Source organism: Meyerozyma guilliermondii, genomic scaffold, assembly GCF_000149425.1.
Source record: "Meyerozyma guilliermondii ATCC 6260 scaffold_2 genomic scaffold, whole genome shotgun sequence".
Lineage (NCBI taxonomy): Eukaryota > Fungi > Ascomycota > Pichiomycetes > Serinales > Debaryomycetaceae > Meyerozyma > Meyerozyma guilliermondii.
The window spans coordinates 1,429,176-1,448,377 of record NW_001809799.1 but is presented as its reverse complement, the minus strand read 5'-3'; the positions used below and the strand labels follow the sequence as shown (position 1 = coordinate 1,448,377).

General features: G+C 46.1%; 10 protein-coding genes and 1 non-coding gene across 11 annotated transcripts; 8 read left to right on the top strand and 3 right to left on the bottom strand. All coding sequences in view use genetic code 12, as the record gives it.

Annotated features, from left to right (window-relative positions):
* Nucleotides 1–48: 48 nt before the first annotated feature.
* PGUG_02022 (mRNA-binding protein) lies at nt 49–1,404 on the top strand (the record flags this gene model as incomplete). The annotated part of the gene is made up of 1 exon (XM_001486301.1): nt 49–1,404. One exon carries the CDS (start codon nt 49–51, stop codon nt 1,402–1,404), a length of 1,356 nt encoding a protein of 451 aa, XP_001486351.2.
* Nucleotides 1,405–1,757: 353 nt separating this feature from the next.
* On the bottom strand, nt 1,758–2,513 carry RPS21 (40S ribosomal protein uS5; the record flags this gene model as incomplete). The annotated part of the gene is made up of 1 exon (XM_001486300.1): nt 1,758–2,513. The coding sequence occupies one exon, from the start codon at nt 2,511–2,513 to the stop codon at nt 1,758–1,760; it is 756 nt and encodes a 251-aa protein (XP_001486350.1).
* A 336-nt stretch (nt 2,514–2,849) lies between these two features.
* PGUG_02020 (uncharacterized protein) lies at nt 2,850–3,371 on the top strand (the record flags this gene model as incomplete). The annotated part of the gene is made up of 1 exon (XM_001486299.1): nt 2,850–3,371. One exon carries the CDS (start codon nt 2,850–2,852, stop codon nt 3,369–3,371), a length of 522 nt encoding a protein of 173 aa, XP_001486349.1.
* Nucleotides 3,372–5,253: 1,882 nt separating this feature from the next.
* PGUG_02019 (uncharacterized protein) lies at nt 5,254–6,933 on the top strand (the record flags this gene model as incomplete). Its single annotated transcript, XM_001486298.1, has 1 exon — nt 5,254–6,933. The coding sequence occupies one exon, from the start codon at nt 5,254–5,256 to the stop codon at nt 6,931–6,933; it is 1,680 nt and encodes a 559-aa protein (XP_001486348.2).
* Nucleotides 6,934–8,417: 1,484 nt separating this feature from the next.
* On the top strand, nt 8,418–9,560 carry PGUG_02018 (uncharacterized protein; the record flags this gene model as incomplete). The annotated part of the gene is made up of 1 exon (XM_001486297.1): nt 8,418–9,560. The coding sequence occupies one exon, from the start codon at nt 8,418–8,420 to the stop codon at nt 9,558–9,560; it is 1,143 nt and encodes a 380-aa protein (XP_001486347.2).
* A 1,633-nt stretch (nt 9,561–11,193) lies between these two features.
* On the top strand, nt 11,194–14,307 carry BNI4 (Bni4p; the record flags this gene model as incomplete). Its single annotated transcript, XM_001486296.1, has 1 exon — nt 11,194–14,307. The coding sequence occupies one exon, from the start codon at nt 11,194–11,196 to the stop codon at nt 14,305–14,307; it is 3,114 nt and encodes a 1,037-aa protein (XP_001486346.2).
* Nucleotides 14,308–14,650: 343 nt separating this feature from the next.
* PGUG_02016 (exosome non-catalytic core subunit) lies at nt 14,651–15,454 on the top strand (the record flags this gene model as incomplete). Its single annotated transcript, XM_001486295.1, has 1 exon — nt 14,651–15,454. One exon carries the CDS (start codon nt 14,651–14,653, stop codon nt 15,452–15,454), a length of 804 nt encoding a protein of 267 aa, XP_001486345.2.
* Nucleotides 15,455–15,530: 76 nt separating this feature from the next.
* On the bottom strand, nt 15,531–16,574 carry PDR16 (phosphatidylinositol transporter; the record flags this gene model as incomplete). The annotated part of the gene is made up of 1 exon (XM_001486294.1): nt 15,531–16,574. The coding sequence occupies one exon, from the start codon at nt 16,572–16,574 to the stop codon at nt 15,531–15,533; it is 1,044 nt and encodes a 347-aa protein (XP_001486344.2).
* A 211-nt stretch (nt 16,575–16,785) lies between these two features.
* On the top strand, nt 16,786–17,652 carry ELA1 (elongin A; the record flags this gene model as incomplete). The annotated part of the gene is made up of 1 exon (XM_001486293.1): nt 16,786–17,652. The coding sequence occupies one exon, from the start codon at nt 16,786–16,788 to the stop codon at nt 17,650–17,652; it is 867 nt and encodes a 288-aa protein (XP_001486343.2).
* A 76-nt stretch (nt 17,653–17,728) lies between these two features.
* Nucleotides 17,729–17,814, top strand: PGUG_06004. The gene has a single exon. It is a non-coding gene; the product is annotated as a tRNA-Lys (tRNA).
* A 111-nt stretch (nt 17,815–17,925) lies between these two features.
* RPP1 (RNA-binding RNA processing protein) lies at nt 17,926–18,867 on the bottom strand (the record flags this gene model as incomplete). Its single annotated transcript, XM_001486292.1, has 1 exon — nt 17,926–18,867. The coding sequence occupies one exon, from the start codon at nt 18,865–18,867 to the stop codon at nt 17,926–17,928; it is 942 nt and encodes a 313-aa protein (XP_001486342.2).
* Nucleotides 18,868–19,202: the final 335 nt, after the last annotated feature.

The following is a 19,202-nucleotide window of genomic DNA, read 5'->3' as shown; positions in this document are numbered from 1 at the left end:
CGTGATATCTGATTAGATTTTTTCCTGTGGCCAAACTCTTCTAGCAATATGCCATCGTTTGACGCCGAAAGTGCCGTTGGCCAGCAGTTGAAGGCTTCTTTAATAGTGGAGTTGGGCAACAAGTATGGGTTGACCGACGATGCTGAAGATGTGGCAGATTATATTATAGTGTTGATCGGCAGTCATAAAACGGCCACCGAGATTGTGTCGGAAGTGAAAGAAATAGTGGATATTGGAATCGATGAAGCGTTTGTTAACACCATCTTTATGGAGATACAACGGTTGATACAACAAGAACAGCAACAAGCACAAAATCAACAACCTCAGCAGCCAGTAAAACAGGTTCAAATACAACAACAGCCTCAGATGCAACCGCAACAACCCCAGCAACCGCCCCAGGATCAACCACAGGCATCACAGCCGATGAACGAGCTGGAAAGAGCGCAGTTTGATGACATGGACATGGCCCCTTCACTCCCAACTGGCCCTCGAGGTATGAAAAATATTCGCGGACGTGGCCGTGGTGGCGTTGGTGGCGTTGGAAAGGGCCGTGGAGCCCACCAGGGCACAAAGCGGTCGTTTGCCACGCAGAATGCCGCCAATTTTGAAAAAGCAATGGCTTTAAGTAACGCTAATGTGAACTTGAAACAGTTTATACAAAAACCTGCGCTTGGAAGATGCAAGGATTTCCCCAACTGTTCAAACAAAAACTGCCCTTATGCCCATCCTACAAAAATCTGCTTTTCTTTTCCAAATTGCAAAAATCCACCAGGAACATGTAATTATTTGCATCCAGGTGAGGACGACGAATTGATGGCTAAATTGGACGAGAGTCGTAAAGAATACTTGGAACGCAAGAGTCGTCCTGTGGAGAAGGCAGGCACCCTTGGAATCTGCAAATTCGGTATACTTTGCTCCAAGGAATTGTGTCCTTTCGGCCATCCAACCCCAGCCAATCAAGAGGCCAAGGTTATGGTTCTCGAATGGTGCCCAGCCGGTAAAGGGTGCCAGGATCCTCTGTGTGCCAAGGCACATCCATCGCCAAACTATCAAGCTCCTCCTCCTCAACCCAAGCAAAGACCTCCACCGGTTTCGAAGGAGCTTCTGTTGGAGCAGTGCAAGTATGGTGCCAACTGTACAAAGGCCAACTGTCCACGTCGACACGCAACATCAGTCGTTCCTTGTCGTGATGGGGCTTCTTGTACCAAGCCGTACTGCTACTTTTCGCACCCAATTGACGAGGATTGTCGATTTGGAACTGGATGCACCAACAAGTATTGTATGTATAGACATCCAGATGGACGTCAAGTGCAGTCCAACACATGGACCAAGGAAGATGGAACCAGCCAGCGGGCATTTGCTGTTGCCGATGATCAGGTGATGGAACAGGCCGTACAAGAGTAGGCCATGTATATTAAAGAAAAATAAGAAAATAAGAAAAAAAAAGAAGAAAAGAAAAATAAAGAAGAATGTAGAGAAGAATAAGGGTGATGGTAATGAGAGACGATACGAATAATGAGACAAGTTAATGAGCAAAGAACCGTGAGGAGTAATGAACGAAGACAAATGGTAATGAAAAATCACGATGTAGAGAAAAACTGTAAAAAGAAGAACCAACCAAAGACTCAAATTGAATATTGAATTATATCCACCATTTGTGAAAATCTAGCCTCCATTTTCTACATTTCGAAAGAGTATATTCCACAATTTGGAATTTAGCCTCCATTTCTACATCTCGAAAGAGTATTATACATTATCTAGTATCTTCTCTTAGAACCGGAAGCTTCCTCGGCGTAAACCTCCAAAGGAGATGGAGCCAAAGGAGTTTGAGCCCACAAGTTAGGAGTCAAGAAAGCGTAAGTGTTACCAATGGCAGCAAAAGTAGCCTTCAAGGTGTTCTCGGTGGTTCTGGTAGAACCATTAGAAGTAGTGTAAACATCTTCAACACCAGCCAATTGGATCAATTTTCTCACAACAGGAGAGGCAACAATACCCTTACCTCTTGGAGCAGGAATCAATCTAACAAGAACAGATCCACACTTACCAGTCACCTTGGTTGGCAAAGAGTGAGGAGCACCCAAATTGGTACCCCAGTAACCTCTTCTAATAGGAATGATAGCCAACTTAGCAATGATGATGGCAGCCTTAATAGCAGAAGCAACTTCCTTGGCGGTCTTGATACCCAAACCAACGTGACCGTTGGAGTCACCAATAACAACCACAGCCTTCATTCTGGTTCTTTGACCAGCTCTGGTTTGCTTTTGAACAGATCTGATCTTCATGACCTCATCCTTCAACTCAGGCAACAATTGGTCGATGATTTGGTACTCCTTGACAGGCAAAGAGTGCAAGTAAATCTCTTCAATCGAAGTGATTTTACCAGCCTTTACCAATCTACCTAATTTGGTGACAGGAGTCCAGCCTTTCTCTTCATCTCTTCTTCCTCTCTTTGGGCCGCCACGCTTGTTGTTGCGGCCGAAGGATCTCTTTGGGGCTTCAGTAGGAGCAGACATGTCGGAATATTACGTGGAAAACCGGGGGAGTGGATTTCGATCGACAATGAAGAAAAATGGTGAAAAATTAGATTTTCGCGAGGGCTCGCAGAAGGCGCGCGCACGTGCGCGTGACGGCGGTAGGAGTATCACGTGATATACTTTTGGTTGTATGTATACTTCTCGTGACCCAGTTCTATCTGTGTGCACGTGACGAGCTTCCGCCTACGGCTTCAGCGCTCAGCGCCTTTAACCCGACACCAATAGCAATCCGGGATTACTCCCTATGCAGGCGCACACGACCGCGCAGCAATCTACCCGGGGGCAATCAATTAACCAGTATTTTCTTCACTAAATATGTCTTACGCTAACGCTGCTTCATCTTCTGGTCCTACCGGCCACCCTGACCCACTTTCAAAGCCCCAGGAAGTCAAGACTACTGGTAAACCTCATGGTAACGTTGAAACGGTTGCCGAGGATAAATTCAATCAGATTAAGAAGAAGGTAAATGAAGCCAAACCCACCGACGCTCAGGTGGAAGACTTCAAGAAGGAGGTTCATGAAGCCGAGGAAAGGGGCAAAAACTTCTTGGTGGAATTGTGGAACCGTGTGGTATCATCTGTGACCAGAACTGCTGATCGGGTCAACAACGATGCCTACGTGACCAGGGCCAAATATGAATTGCAAAATCCTGTTGTTGTGGCACAGGTATTGGCAGGAATTGGAGGTGCCGTTGCTGGGTACATTGGGTATTTGGAGAGACATCGTATCCGGTCAGAAAACCGGTTGGTGGTTGCAACACACGGGGCAATTATCACAGGATTGGTTGCGTTGGATGTTGTGTTGTTTAGAACGTATTATCCGCAATACCGCAAGTAGAATACAGGTCATTTGAGAGGGTGTAGAGACTACTGCTTTCAGTTTACTGAGTGGAGTAGGCTGAGTGCATTAAATAGTGATTGAATAGTGACTAGTAGTGTTAACTGTGACCATCGCACTATCTAGGGTCTACTTACATAATATGGGGTAATTGCGAGCCAACAGTATTAAATTGAATCTATTTTCATCGTGACCAATTTAGATTTGAGCAATGACTAGTCAATTATTATTTAGATTCTTTTTATCTACTTCATATTATTTTCGTATTCTGAAAATTTCCAAATATTTTCAATCTTTCAATATTCTCAAATTTTAAAATTTTAATGCTAATTCTCACTTTCGTAATTCATTTCCATTCCCAAATAAAAATTCGTATACTTTACTTCTTTTCAATTTTAGCTCCTTCACTTACTTTTTCGGATTCTTCGAAAACAGCCGCAGTTCGTCGCAGTCATCAACTTTTTCCATGCATCGAATTGCGGTTCCATTGCATCATTGTTACATATTTCGTGACCCTTTTGGTGCATTGCATGCAATACATCAACACACCAATCTCCATAATGTAACAATGCGACGCTATGCACGCGGCGGCTTGGTCCTTTCCTGCAGAAACAATGTCGTCACCGTCTACGGTAACGTTTTAAGATCTACTGCTTATACTTGATCGATGATGCCTCAACCTTGCATATGCGCTTCTGCATATAGCCCGTTCCGCTTCTAGTTGACGATCTCTACGCTAATCGTAATAAGTTCTCCTCTGGGTTGACACCAATACAGGCTAACTCGTTCATGATTCAATTGGTTCTTGACGAAGTTAAATAAAAGTGTGCATTATTTTACTCGTTTCCGCAATCTCAGGAATGCTAAACTTAACCGATTCTCTAATTGCATCGACATTATACGATGAATCGGGCTGTGCACCGACAGCAAGCTTTAGTTCCCTGCATGAACTTTTTTTATTTTTGCGCATTGTTAAATTTATTTTTCAATGTTCGCACGGTGATGCATCCCAATTGGGACAATGCCTCGGTAACGCGCCATCCAATCAGATCTAGCTTATGTTCCGGCAATCGCCAAAACAAGCAGTCGTGCTGATGAATGCATTTTTGAAACCGTGAATACATTTACCGGCGATGATGTCATGATGTGGAGATTTGCTGCGAATGATGGTGATTTTGAGCCAAGTAATGTGAGCAATTGAATGGTTCATTCTCAACGCAATAGAGTGAGACCCTGTAGTTCGATGCGTCTAAAGGTGATGCGAGCCACAGGTGTTAAAGTCCGTCACGAGCATGATGCAGTCTTTTGACAAAAAAGGCCTGAGGGTGCAGGAACAATCGGCATCGGGCGACGCACGCAGATACCCGGTAAGGAGTGGGGGAGTATAGGGTATAGGGTGCGCGGTTGTGTTGTTGACAAAATGCCGTTTACAAAAATGTTATAGTAAAAATCGCGGTCGTATTACGGTGTTTCTTCGTCATTGCAGGCTTAGAGTTTTTCCGACGGCGTGACGACGGCATAGTTGACCGGTTATTTTCCATCATTTTCATGTGATCTATGCATGTGGCGAAGAAGCGATTCAATGTTCCTTCGTGCGGTCCTGCAGCAATTGTTTTTTCATTTTTTAATTTTTTGTTTTTGTCTAATGACGTCGGTGATTTGATGGCGGAGACCAAATGCAGCCTCACCAGATAAAAGGAGGAGACGCCGCCTTTAAGTTTTTTTTCACACCAATTAATACTTCGCTATCATAGGGTCATAGATTCCGGTTATTTGAGTCCCTTGCAATATATCTGGTTACCCACAATCGCCCCTGTGGTTACTTCGTTGTGCCACAAACAATTTCCAGGTTTCTGGGTTTTTTACGATTTCTTAATAGATAATGTTCCACCAGTCGTTGATGATAGACCCAGATAATTCGTTCCTCGACTTTCCGTTTGCCACTGACCCGGTGCCTGACCCAGAATTTCCGTTTGCCGCCAATAACATGGACCCGTACCTCTCTCCTGCAGCGGTAGCGGCAGCAGTGTCCACTTCGGCACCTGCGATGCAGTCACCGGCGCCTCTTTCTGCACCTTATGGCGCATTAGGGGCGTACGGACTGGTTCCCGACGTATCGACGCTGTCGTTGCCGATGGGGTTCGAGGCGCCAATGACGCCATACTATTCGTCGTCGTCGCTGGTGATGGACCCCATGAGTTTTTCGAAACCAAGTCAAAATCAAAATAATACCAGTCAAAACAATCAGCCTAACCAAAACAATCAGAACCAGAACATCGAAGACCACCAAAACCTTAATACGAACGGTCAGAATCAGAACCTCCAAAACCACAACCAAAACCAAAACCTGTCCCAGCCGTCCCAATCGCATTCAAACTTGCATCAACCCTTGCATCAACCCATGCATCAGAACCCGCTTCTGCATCATCTTCTGCTTCCGCATTTGAACGAGGCAAACCACATAAACCAGCCCATCCAGCACTTGCATCACCAGCTCCCTAATCACAGCTCCGACTTTATGGAGTACCCCATTTACCCCGGCCAGCTCCTGTTCAACTCCAGCGCATCGCTGACGGAAATAGGCGACTTGAAAGAGCCGGTTTTCGGCTCCGGAGTTCCCCGACCAGCACCGCTGTTTCCCGTCAAAGAAGAACCAAAACAGCCCATGTTGGGCACAGATTACGACCCCAATGCCTACTTTCAAAAATTGCTGGATGCCATGCAAAAATCCAAAACTTCAATTGAACCCAAAAAATCGTCGAAAAAACGATATCGAGTTCTTCGTGGAGTTTCGGCCGGTGGATCTTCCAGTAAACCGCCCAAGGAAAACCAATATAGTTCTGCCGAGTTTGTACCTGTTCAATTGCATTTGGATGGCGCCGAGTTGCCCGATATATGTTTTCCAATGTGGGGTGCTGGAGAGTTGGAAGATGGCCGTCGAATTGTCCGAATAGAGAGGACTCAAGAAGGTCCCAATTTGCATGCAAAATTTTCCATTGTGGGATGTGCCAACGAGAACCCGGTCCCTCTTCCAGGAGGACCCGATACCGACGTTATTGAGGTGCTGTGCTTGCAATGTGAGGTGATGGAAAATAATGACGAAGAAGATACTAATGGCTCTGACGATACTCAACTGCCACTTCTGTCGCTGTCCATATATTCGGGCTATGGGGGCAGGTACCACACCGGCTACGAGTACTACATTACATCGGTGGAAGTGGTGGGAATTGTGGAGTTACTTATTGGGACTCAGTTGGCGGAACCACAAGAAAGAAGAAAAGAACGAGGAAGAATCCGGTCTAATTTGGTACCGTTTTGGCTGAAAAAACCAGTTAGTCTGAGAATACAAGAGGGAAGAAACTCGGGACACACTAATAATAAGGACCTTCGATATGAATTGGCCAAGAGAATCATGTCTTATGACATTCGTCGGCCGCGCGGATTTGATAAAGAAGTTCGAATTTTGAGGTGGGATAAATTAATTCCAGCGCTTAAACGGGCACTTCAAAGCTACTACGTTGAACTCACCGGTGCTGACAAAATTGACACTGAAAGTAATTGATAGGTCCGACACTTGTCGATGTCGGCACGACGCATTTGGAGATCTGCAGGCAGAAGGCTGCAGCTCGGGTTGGAGCGGCATAACCTTGGTACTTTAATATAAGGCAATTGCCAAGGCGCACTTTACCCCGAAGTTATGGCGTATTTTGGCGGGTTATTCTTCATTGTATTAGAACAATAGCATGTCATACAGCCGAATGCAGGGCTCATTTACTTAAGTGGCATTGCCGCGGCACCGATGAGATCATTTCGGAAGAACCGCCATGTACAGTACCTAAGCACGACGCACGCTCGGGCTTCCTTGTACATAACCCTGCATCAGGGTATTTTTCCATGGTGGAGCAGCATATGCCAAGGAGACATTGCCGACAAGCCTTGATGAGGGGAATTCGACCCCTAAAGCAACATAGTGATGCGTGCAGGCGCATGCGTTCGTAAGTAAATAACGGTGTAATTTTAAGTATAAGGTTTGAATCCGTATACAAAATTGGATAAAATTGCATCACGTCGCGAAATAATATTCCGTTTGCCAAGCATGTGCATGCATTAGAGACATAAACGTCGGGAATGTGCCCGATATGTATACATCTTGCATTTCTTGGACTGCTTCAATAGTTGCTAACCGCGCAGAAACAAAAAGCTTTAATGCGGCACCTGCAATATCGCTATTATGAACAATATGCTAAGAACGTTTTGCCCTCGGCAACATTAACCGAACCCGCGCACGCCGCGACCAGAATCGGGCTTTGCATTGCGCATAGGAACGGCACCAAACTCGTGAGCGGCGCGCCAGGGTCTCTACGCAGCGGTTTGCCGCGGCACGTATTTAGGTAGGCGCACGCCTTTTTCGGATTTCTCCGGTGCAAGGAGGCGCATTCTTTTCTGGAGTACGTCGAATCGATATATGCACGCTGACCGATTGGGAATCTAGGTGTTAGGAGATGGCACGAGTGTGCAGAATGTGCATGAATCTTGCCGTACAGCATCGTGCAGGGACTATCTTTGTGAGCTAGTACAATCTGAACAATAACAGTGTCTAAATGCCGACATTGTCCCGCCAAGAAGGCTGGATCATAGTCGTGGAGTTACTGTGGGCTGATATGTCGTGGGCGGACCCAACAATCGCGGTTTGTATGCAAGATTTCGGGCACGTCATGGCGGTTGCCGATGTATTTTTCCATTTTGGGTATATAGGTTGCATGATCCAATGCACGATCTCTAGTTGCATTAAAGTTTAAGGGCCGTTGGTTTGACACTAAAACCTCACATTTTGGCGAAAAGAAGTTACTAGAAGGTGCATTGAGTTGTGAGATTCATCCAGAAACGCGTTTTGTTTCACTAACTCTTCTTTCAGCAGAAAAGTTTACAAGATCGTCCCGCCATTTTTTTTTTTTAATTTTCAAGAACAATAGGCATTTTTAAGCAAGTATTCACGGCCAAATAAAACTCATTGAGACCCCCTTATCTGAAAAAAGACCTCTATTCATGATCCCGATGCATGCCATGGGAGTACAAGACCCAAACGCCTTGAATGTTAGGCAAGCTCGAGGCAGACTTTCCAACCTCAATCCCATGAGAACCAAGCCACGTCGAGAAGTTTCGCTGATGGTGGCACCTGTGATGCCCGCAAGCCTGCCATCGATGCCATTTTCTTCTTCGGATCAAAACTATAACCTTGTAAGGATCGAAACCGAGAGATCAATTGACTCGCATTTTTCACTCCAGCTGCAATTCCGAGTAAGTCTTACGCTCAGCAAACGGGAGATCGAGTTGATCCGGTACTCGTGGCACGAGATGCTCATGGACCAGCCGGGGGTGACGAAAAAAGCAAAGCCAACGAATATTCCGGGAGCATTTCCAGTATTTGGAAAGGCAAGTAATTCTGGAAATAGTTCTGGAACTTCTGGAAACGGAAACAATTCTGGAAATGGAAATGGAACCTCGGGAATGCCTGGAGTCACAAGAACAAGTGCAGCGAGAGTGGCTTCGTCACTCTTTTGTCGTCAACTTTATGCGAATCTTTTAAGCATGGATCCCAATCTCGAGAGCTTATTTCCGCTGATTCGGCACCAGGCAGTGGCATTTTCTGGCGTGCTCTCGTTTGCGGTTTCCCAGCTTGAAAATCTCTCCACTTTGGACGACTATTTGATGTCATTGGGCAAACGGCACTCACGTATTTTGGGTATTGAGCCCGCCAGCTTCGAGCTCATGGGTGAAGCTTTGGTACAGACGTTCCACGAGCGGTTTGGAAACAGGTTTTCTCATGAACTCGAAATCTTGTGGATTAAAGTGTACCTTTATTTGGCCAATTCGATTCTTCAATTTGGAATCGATCCAGTATTAAGATTAAACGATGATAGCAATGCCTCGGTGTTTTCCTCAAACCAGGTGTACCAGCTGCTGCTCTACAACACAACCAGCAACTCCACCAGCAACAATAATAGTAATTTTGAAACTTCTAGTGTTTTTGAAGGAAAACGAGGAAGTGTGTCTACGGCCGTAACCTCGGCGCAAGATTCTGCCATGGGATCTGTGGATGCCGCAAGGAAACCTTCGGTGTCAGCAGCACCAAAAAAGTCGGTTCGGGCCAGTATAAAGAAGAAAAAAGACAACTGTGTTGTTATGTAGTTGCAGAAAAAGTTGCAGTTGCAAATGTTGCAAAATGGGTGCACGGGTGCAATAACCTGGTTCTCAAGTTCATTTATATTGAATGCTGAGGGCAGTTATTTATAGTGAGTTGGTCAATTCGGCCGTTGATGGGTTACGGACATAGCATGAAAACCTAAATTTAGCATAAAAAATATATTTAAAATAATGATGCTCATTTTATTGTGTTGAGCTATTTTCAATTTAGCTCTTGATTTAGTGATTTTTTGGTGCTATTAGTAAATCGGATCATTCAATTTATGAAGCAAACCAACGTAATTGACGGTTTATCGGAAAATTTGCAGCCATTTGCAGTGCGTCAACTGTAATAAGATTCAACAGAAGCCAACTGAATTAGATTTTAGTATACGGTTTGCACTATTTCTGTCCATTTCAACCTTTTTATCGTTTCTCTCAAGTAAGCTGAGAAGATTTGTCGACCAATCAGACTTATCTGGTTTACAATAAGCTGAAAAAAGAACAACCTCGTTTATGGAGATTGAGAAATAGACAATCGAACAAATTTCAAATATGGCCCCTTATTTGTTGGAAACCGACTCAATATTACTTTTGAGTCATTGTGTTATATAGCGACAGATTCCAGATGTTTTGTGCCAATTGGGAAAGTTCGAAGTTGGATCTTGAGACATTGTACTTTGTGATACTGAGGATGATCCATATTCCATTAGTGAATTTTCAGATCTTTCTTGCAGCCTCTCTCTAGCCTGTGACGATCTCATTGATCAATGAACACAGTCTTCTGATGTAGAGACAAAAGTACGATCCAACCAACTTTTGTCTATTCAACTTTTCCAAACTTTGTAAATCGTTATCCACCGCACTCAATTATCGGTTGCAACTTCCAGACCTGCACACAATCTGCTTTTGGGTTAGACGGAGCCCTGTTACCTGCACCCAACACGGATCGGTTCCACGACGCGCGCGAGACGCGTTTGTCTAAATTCCCAACCGTTGCGAACCAGCAATCTCAGTAGACTCAGAGATAATAACCATAAAAAGGAAAATCAATTTCACTTTAAACTGAAACTTCCTGAATCTACTTCTATAATTTTTAATTCTCAACTTCTATTTATATCCAAACCAGTACTACCGTAATTACTATCAATCACCCCATCATAAACTACTACTAATCTCACATTCCAAATTACATCGATAATTTGAATTTGTTCTCTCTTATCCCCCACTGTCATTTCCTCCCCCACTACTCTGCCTCCTACGCCTGTGCACCGCATAGGCGCCCCAGCCCCATTTGTCCTTTTCGGGCGCGAAAATTTCCACGCCCTTCTTGGTTCCAGTTCAAGGATAGTCACGGATTCTGCACCCAGAGCCAGATTCTCGTCTAGTAAACTCACAATTTCGTGTGTACGCTGCTAGGGACCATCATAACGATTGCATAGTTGAAAATAATCAACACGTTATTTTGGAATTTTTGATTTCAATCTAATTCTGATTAACAAAAACCGTCTTTCACGAAAAAGACGAGCTTCTACGAGCTGCCACCAGCTGATAACGAGCTGCTAGGAAGTCGCTACCAAGCTGAAGAAGGCTAAACGCTAAAAAACCTAATTTCACGGTAAAAACCATCAAATCCCAGATGTCGATTCCCGACTTAGATGCCAATTTTTACTCGGGCCCCATCCTGAAACACGTTGCCAATATCCGCCAGTCGGTGCTGGTGCCCCATTCCATGTCGTCATCGTCTATTCATCATTCGTTGGAAAATGAAAAGACATCGTACATGAAAAACTCGCCGTCAATGAAGGCATTGGAGTCGATGTTGGCCAACAAGAAGAAGCCTAAAAATGGTGAGGAAATCAACGAAGCTATTGTAGAGGAGCCCAGCGAGCTGAATGAGCAAAACCAACCAAATGAACCAAACGAATCGAACAAAATGAACGAACTGAATGAGCAGAATGAACCTCACGATGTTCGTGTTCATAAACCCAAACTCGATAAAATCCAAGAAAAAGCTCCTTTGGTCTCTCATAGCACCCCCAGCTTGCACGGCGGCGAATCATCCTCGGTGCAATCGTTTCAAACGGCTACTTCCGTCGACATGTCTCCGTCTAAAAACACCTCCAAGTCTGCCCGAACCGATGGAACCGGTTCCAGCACTTATGACGAGACGCCCGAGTTGATCCAACCGGCTCAGTTCCACACCATCAAGCAAACCACCAAGGACTTTTCACCGTCTATTCGGGTCATTTCTGCATTCCAAGAAAGAAGAGAATCTGCCTATTCCGATCATGATGAAACATTGATTGAAGCAGAACAAAAAGAAGCGCCTTCTCTCTCTCAACCAGCTTCGAGACTGATGATTCCCGACGATATACTTGATTCGGAGTCGAAATCAAAGACGATCTTGGCAACAATGGCCGCCAAGCCAACCGAGCCAAAAAAGCTTACTGAGCCAAAACCATCCGAGCAAAAACCAGAGCTCGAGGCAATGCATCCAGCCGACGCTAATCCCAGAAAACTCACCGCATCGGCCACATTACCACAGCTTGCTCAAAATCCACCTCAAGATTTCCCAACTCACACTCGCTCCAATTCGTCGTTTTCGTTGTCTTTCAACAAAAACAAAGACCAGCCGCCCATTCCCGGCAGACAGAGACGAAGCAGTACGTTCAGCGACTTGACGTCAAAGTTTATCAATTCAAAGCCTGAAGAAGAGAAGACGAAAGCGAAACCAAAACCCACCACTTCGAGACCCGAACCCACAAAGAAAAAGTTCTCGTTTAGAGCGTTGTTCAAGAAAAAGGAGCCTGCTACCATCCCCACTTCGGCGTCTTCTCCGGCTTTGGCAAAGCCCAATCCTGGATCTCAATCTTCCGGGAAAAGTATGTTCAAGAAGAGCAAGTCAACCGACACATTGAGCCATTTGGATGAACAAAACGTGGCTCGTGAGCAGCTTCGTAGGCGCAATACAGAGGAAACCAAGACAAATGTGTCAGCTCCAGCTGCTCCAGTAAAGAAATTGACAGACATTTCCAATATCAAACAACCACAGAATATCAACCAATTGCAACTGTCAGAGATGAACAAGCCTCAGTTTTTCAATCCTCCTCCAAAGCAAGGGCTAATAAGGGAAGTTAGTGACTACGATTTGAACGATACGTACGCGAATTCTGAGCCTGAAGACGAATACGATAGGCACAATCTCAGCAGTGATCCTGCCACTCCATATAACCCCGGTCGGTTCGACCAAGAAATGAAGCTTGACGCCGGATTCGGGTCGCCTTTTCAAGTGGAATACAAGTCTCCTCAGCAAGTAGAAGACGAAGCGAAAAAAGAGCACCAGCTCAACGAAGTCAATGATTCCAAAGAATCTACAGAACCTGTGGAAGCCAATGATCTTGACCCCAACGACCCAAGTGACCAACTTCTTGGCGAAGCACTCTTTCCAAAGTCGCTCAGTGCACAGGAAGTTCAAAGTATCGTTTCGTTGGAACGGTCTAGGTCAATTCGCTCGGTTCGTTCGAAGCACAATTCGTTTGCAAACTACAATGGAAGTGACGACAATATTATACAATACACTGGGGCGATTTCTGTCCCCAATTCGGGCATGACTCGTTCCGAGAGCATATTAAAGCGGGCCAAAGAGCAACACCTTTCGACTCCATCTCCCAAAAAAGCCAAGTCTCCGTCGTTGACTCCCGAGGGAACATCCGACTTGAATAATTTCATTGAGTTTTCGGACTATATCGACTTTGACAAATTGGATTTCCAGCTTTCACCAAGTCGAAACTCGAGTTACCAGCCATCGCCTACACCTCCCGCAGCAGAGACACCAGTTCGTCAAGCTTCGCCCCAAGCTTCTCCTCGTCAAGTTTCGCATCAAGCATCACTTCAAGCTTCGCCTATTATCATCTCGTCATCGGCATCGGTGGAGTCACTTGCAGAGATTCCAAAGCCTGTTTCGGTTGTCGTTACACCAGCTGAACCAGAACCAGAACCAGAACCAAAACAGCTCAAACCAGCTGCTATTGTGGTTTCAGATCATGTGGAGGAAGAGTACAACGGTCCTCTTACGCCCAATCTCGAGACCATTGACTCGTTCAAATTGCCGTCGCCAACGGCTCTGCCCGAGGAAGTGGCCGTAGTGCCAAGAACCAACGACAAGCCATCGGGAGCTCGTCCTATTTCCATGTCGTTTCGTGGACTTCGAGGTCCCAATTTTGGCGAGAAACTCACGATGCACGAAGTCAGATCAAGCGAGTCTCACCAACTGTTCAACATTTCGTTTGGCGACGACTCGAACGAGTCTGGAGTGGGCGACGGGTTTGGAGGCTCTTCCGACGAACTGGAGCTGGAGCTGGAACTGGAACTTGAAAATGATAAAGAGAATATTCCGCTTGTTCTGGCTGTACCCCCCAAGCCTCTGTTCATCCACAAGAAAATATCGCTGTGGGGCACCACAGACTCACAGTCCAGTCCTTCGTCTATGAATTCGTTCATCACCCGCACATTCAAAAGGTCTCCCAAGGTTAATAATGCCGTACCTCAGTCTCCGGCCGGAGTTCGGTTTTCTTCCCGAATTATTCTCTACGATACCTACAACGGCGACGACTACGACAGGCATCCCGACACCGCCACATGTAACCAATTGACCCCGGCACTTGCTCAGATGATCAAGGAAGAGCTCAACCAGGTGAAGAGCGAGATGGAGGTGCATGAGGATCTGCGATGCTACACCCATTTTTTCTAGGGCAATATATATTCCGACTACTTCTGTTGTGCGTGCTGGGCGTGGGCACTGCGGAAGATGGCATCCAATGTGGCATGGTCATGTGGATCGATTTCGGCCACTATGGTTTCTGGCTGCTCCATGATGACCACTACGTACTTGTTATTTCTGTGGTCAAGACAGGTTGTTGAAGCCCACTCTGCACCGTCGTACTCGGAAAGACGGAGAACCGGGGGATTGCCGTTGACGAAAGGAGGATACGACATCGAGGCAGCTAACAAGCTTATTTCTGGTCGATTTTTCAAATTCGCGACTTCGCGAACTTTTCAAATTCGAACTTTTCGTTTTGAAATAATCTCATCGCATGGCCATAGTTTCAGACGGAGCATCGGTGGTCCCTGGGCAGTATCTTGCACCACTCCGCGACCCACAGGGCCATTATATACTGGGTCCAGGCACAACAATCACCAAAGTTGAGGTGGAAGACCAGGCAATTCTGGTGATCTCTGCCACTTTGGTTGGAAGTGTAAAAGTGGTTCGCGACGAAAATGAGCCAAAAGACGACACTGATGAGCAGAAGTCACCCGCATATGTCATCTCCGTTGCCCCGCGCAAAGAATTGCCGCTGGTGCTTCCCAAACAGGGCGATGTGGTCCTCGTTCGTATAACAAGGTTGAATCAAAAGCAGGCATTTTGTGAGATCTTGTCGGTAGAAGACAACAAAAATGTTCTCCTGGACTCCGGGATTGGCGCTGTGGGCACTACAGCACACCAGTCTGTTGCTGTGAGCGGCGGAGCTTCGGCATTGACAAGCCAGGCAGCAGTTGCATCGTTTCAATCCACTCTCGGCAAAGCTGTAGCGGCCGATTTGGGCGAGACATTCAAGGGCATAATACGTACGCAGGATGTGCGGTTGACGGACAGAGACAGGGTGCAAATAGTGGACTGTTTCCGGCCTGGCGATATTGTTCGCGGGATGATTTCCTCGTTGGGAGACGGTTCCAATTACTACTTGACTACTGCTCGCAACGATTTGGGAGTGGTATTCGCTCGTGGTGAAGGCGGAGCAGGAGGCATTTTGTATCCCTTGGATTGGGAGACAATGGTGGACTCGACCACCGGCCGGATCGAAAAGCGAAAGTGCGCAAAGCCGTTTAAGTCTAATTAATACATAGAGAGCCAAATGCAGCCCAAAGGATATAGAGCAAATAGCCCAAAGGATAATGAGCCTGCTCAGATAGAGCCTACTCCACAGGGTACCTCAACTCGTCGTGGTCGCCTCGTAAGTCCACCTCGGACAAACCCACTTTACTGCCAAACTTCTCAAATCTCTTAAAATAACGTTGCCTCTTTTCCTCGGCCATTTTGACCAATGCCGGCCAGTATTTTTCGTGGTTATACTCAAAGTCAAGTGTACCCCCAAAGTCCTTGTCCAAGTGTTCGCGAGGCACATAGTTGGGAAATGGCTGGTCAAACACCAATTTTTCTCTGGTGAGAGGATCGATAAATGGGTGTATAATCTTGAGAAACGTCCATCCGAGCCACGGAATGTTGGTCAAAAGCGCCTTACCCAACCTCTCAGGGTAGTGGGTCTGCAAAATATGAAGTACCTGACGGCCTGTTCCCACAGGAGGAATTTTACCCTGTTGGATCCCCACTGGAGACTGCTTAAAATCGATCAAAAGTGCCAACGAATCTTGTCCAGAAGGCATAAAGTCAATGACCCGTTCCAACATGTACACGAGCTGCTGGACCTGACGAAGAGACGTCTTTGTGTTCTGGCGTCCTGGTTTCAAGTAAAGACAAGGCCGAGCATCGTTATCAAAACCCAAAATTACCTCTTTTCCCGTCTCATTTTCCACAGAACACAACTCTCCGTTGACCTCCAACTCGCTCTCGTCACGTCCCACAACCCCAAACTCCCGTCTCCAAGCCAATGTCAACTCTATTCTGCTGATGGCCTCGGCTTGGTCCCACTTGGTTGCACGAAGATACCTCAAAAAACACTCTCTGGTTAACCACGCACGCTCATAGTCGTTGAGCGCCACATACAGGTCATGGCGCTTGTGTTTGTGGTCGTCTTCTGTGGCGGGAGCCTTTAAATCTGGATCGGAAAAATGGTTCAAAACTTTCAAATATTTCAGTTTTTGACTTTCGTCCAACGGCTTTTCCGGAGGTATTACCGACTGAGGTCCGGGCTCCGGAATGGGAAGCGCCACCTCCCGCAACTCCTCGTCTTTGACCTCGGCAACTTTGGCCTTTTCTTTGGACCGTAGTTTGTCAAACATGATATCCCGGCCGGAACCAGGTGCTTTCCGACGCGGGTGGCGTCCTGCAGGTGAGTTAAACGATGGAATGGTGGCTTATGTGAGCGATAGATTACGTAAGTGTTGACTCATCATCACGATGCACTTTGCGCTCTGCACCGCTCTGCACCACTTGCCTCTGCACTTCCGTTCCTGATTTCCGTCCGTCGATTTACGCTGTCACTTCCGTCCTATGCCGATTCAGCGTCTTCGAGATCTAGCTGCACAAAAGTGCGTTCTGAACGTGGCACTTCTCCATGATGTCGGCGATACTCCTTACCACATATTAAAGCCAATTTTGTGCCGAATGAGTGCACGCCAATTGGATCAAATCGAGTCAAAAAGCAGCCAAATCATACCTTATTCCGACCAACTATGGCCGAATCTCATAAGTAGAGATTTCCCAAATCGGCCACTTGCATCGAGACTGCTTGTGGATACGCCCATGCCGCATAAAGCGCTTTATTTCAAATACTTGTCAGAAAGAGAAGCATTGCAACGAGATTCGGCTCAGAGATTACGGTCAATGACACAACGTCTTCGCCAGGAAAAGTCAAAAAACGCCATAACACCGGTAAAACATCTACTTCGAGATCCGACTATTCGCCGAAGACCGGTCCTGAAATCGTCTCCTCCGCTTTCTTCACTTTCCATTATCCAGCGAGCTCGTCGTGAAACCCAGGAGCGACTGAGACTTTTTCAAAAGAACGCTCCCAAGGACTCGTTTTCGAAGTATTTAGTGCAGCCAAAAAAGCAACCTGTCATGCGGCCCGCTGCAGCACATGTGGGTGCATCTGCACCTCTTCATGCACCGAAACCTATCAAGATTACAGAAACCTCCTCTAATGCCCCACCTACAACATCCACACAAAATGACATACCCAAACCACAAAATTTAGAACCAACTGCATCACCTCGAAAACGCCGCCCTCCAAGTATATTCTTGTCTCGCCCAAAAAGGCCATCGCGACCACCACCGAAAACGGAAAAACACACCTCAAAATCCAACCCTGAGCCTAGTGAAGTGCAGGCCATTCGCTCGACCATATTTAATAAATAATGTATATATGAACTTCGGTTGCAAATTTGGCAATGTTAGACTATATACCATTACATTCCACTCTCCACCACGATTGGCCTGGCTAGCTCAATCGGTAGAGCGTTTGACTCTTATACAAGAGAAGCGATCAAAAGGCTGCGGGTTCGACCCCCGCGTCGGGCTAATTTTTTTGCACCCAAATCAAACCAAAGACTAAACAAAATCATATATAGTCAGTTTACTTGGTTTTTCTTTTTTGCTACTTTCTCTTCTTTGTTCCATTATCTCTATATGCTATGCCTTCTTCCTGTGCTTCTTCAAGAGTCCCCCCGCTGCTTCCGCTGCTCGTTTTTTGTAGCCGGTCGAATCCAACTTTTTTTGTGGGTCTTCCGATTCATTATTCCACAAAACATCTCTTTCTTCTTCATTTCCAGCAATCACCGTCTGCTTGTAAGATTTTATACGAAGTCGTCCAGAAACCAAGGCCCGTTCTGGACTCGTAGTGACGCAATGCTTTGTTCTTCCCGATTCCAATCCAATAGTCTTAAGTACCGTAAGAATATCGGAACTGTTCCGCAACTGAAGTGGGTGAGTGGCACCACTTGAAACCACAAGACCACGCGACCGAGACGCTCGTATCAACTGAAGAGCGTTGGAAAAGAAGTTTTTTCGAGCCGCCAGGGCGGTGGTTGAAAGCACCATTTCTGAGCCATTGTTGGTATAGCCGGCGGGACCACCAATGAGAGTCGCATAGCTGATTTCAAAGTGCACGCCACGGTCAACTCCGCTGCAAACTGTCTTGTGTTTTAGGTAAAATGGAAGTCTTTGTGAAAGATTGAGCGACACTATATCGATGTCAAGATTGGAAACGGCGAGTTGCAATGCCTTTTCCGTGGTCGGCTGCACTGCTAGTATATCGAAATGGTTCTGAATTTTCGCTAAGCCCTGAATTTGGGCGGGATCGGCCACCATAAGCGTCAACCGAGAAAATAGACGAGCCTTAGGAAACGATTTTTCAAAGTGTTTTGACAACTCCGCCATTGGAATGGGGTTTATCGAGGCCGCATCATGGACTGGGAGCCGTGTGCCTTCGGGAACAGTGAAATTTATGGCAATATGAGTATAATCGAGGGCAAATGCGGTGCTTATGGTTGCTTTCAACGATGCAATTTGGGCGGGAGAAGCCTTGCCGTAGCCTAGAACGGGCCAGGGAACATTAAGGTCGTATTTGGACATAAAACCGCCTAAAATAAATGGTCTAAAAGCGCTGGGAGGGAAATGTATGGATGATGTGTTTTATGGCTAGACGCGGTATTGTAAATACTTCTGCCAGTATTAATTATAATTAGTCAACAACAAGTCTATAGTGTTGGTCGTCTGAAGAAGATGATATAGACACGTTTTTGGCTCTGTAAAGGCCGTGGTGACGCAGTTGCACGAGTTTATTTTTCGCTCTCTGAAGAAGTAAGTTGAACTTTTGAGAATTTCTCAAAAACCAAAAAGTCAGCCAGACACCCGCATCATCGCCACCGCCACCAAAGTATATAAAGCCGGCGATTTTATGGAAATTT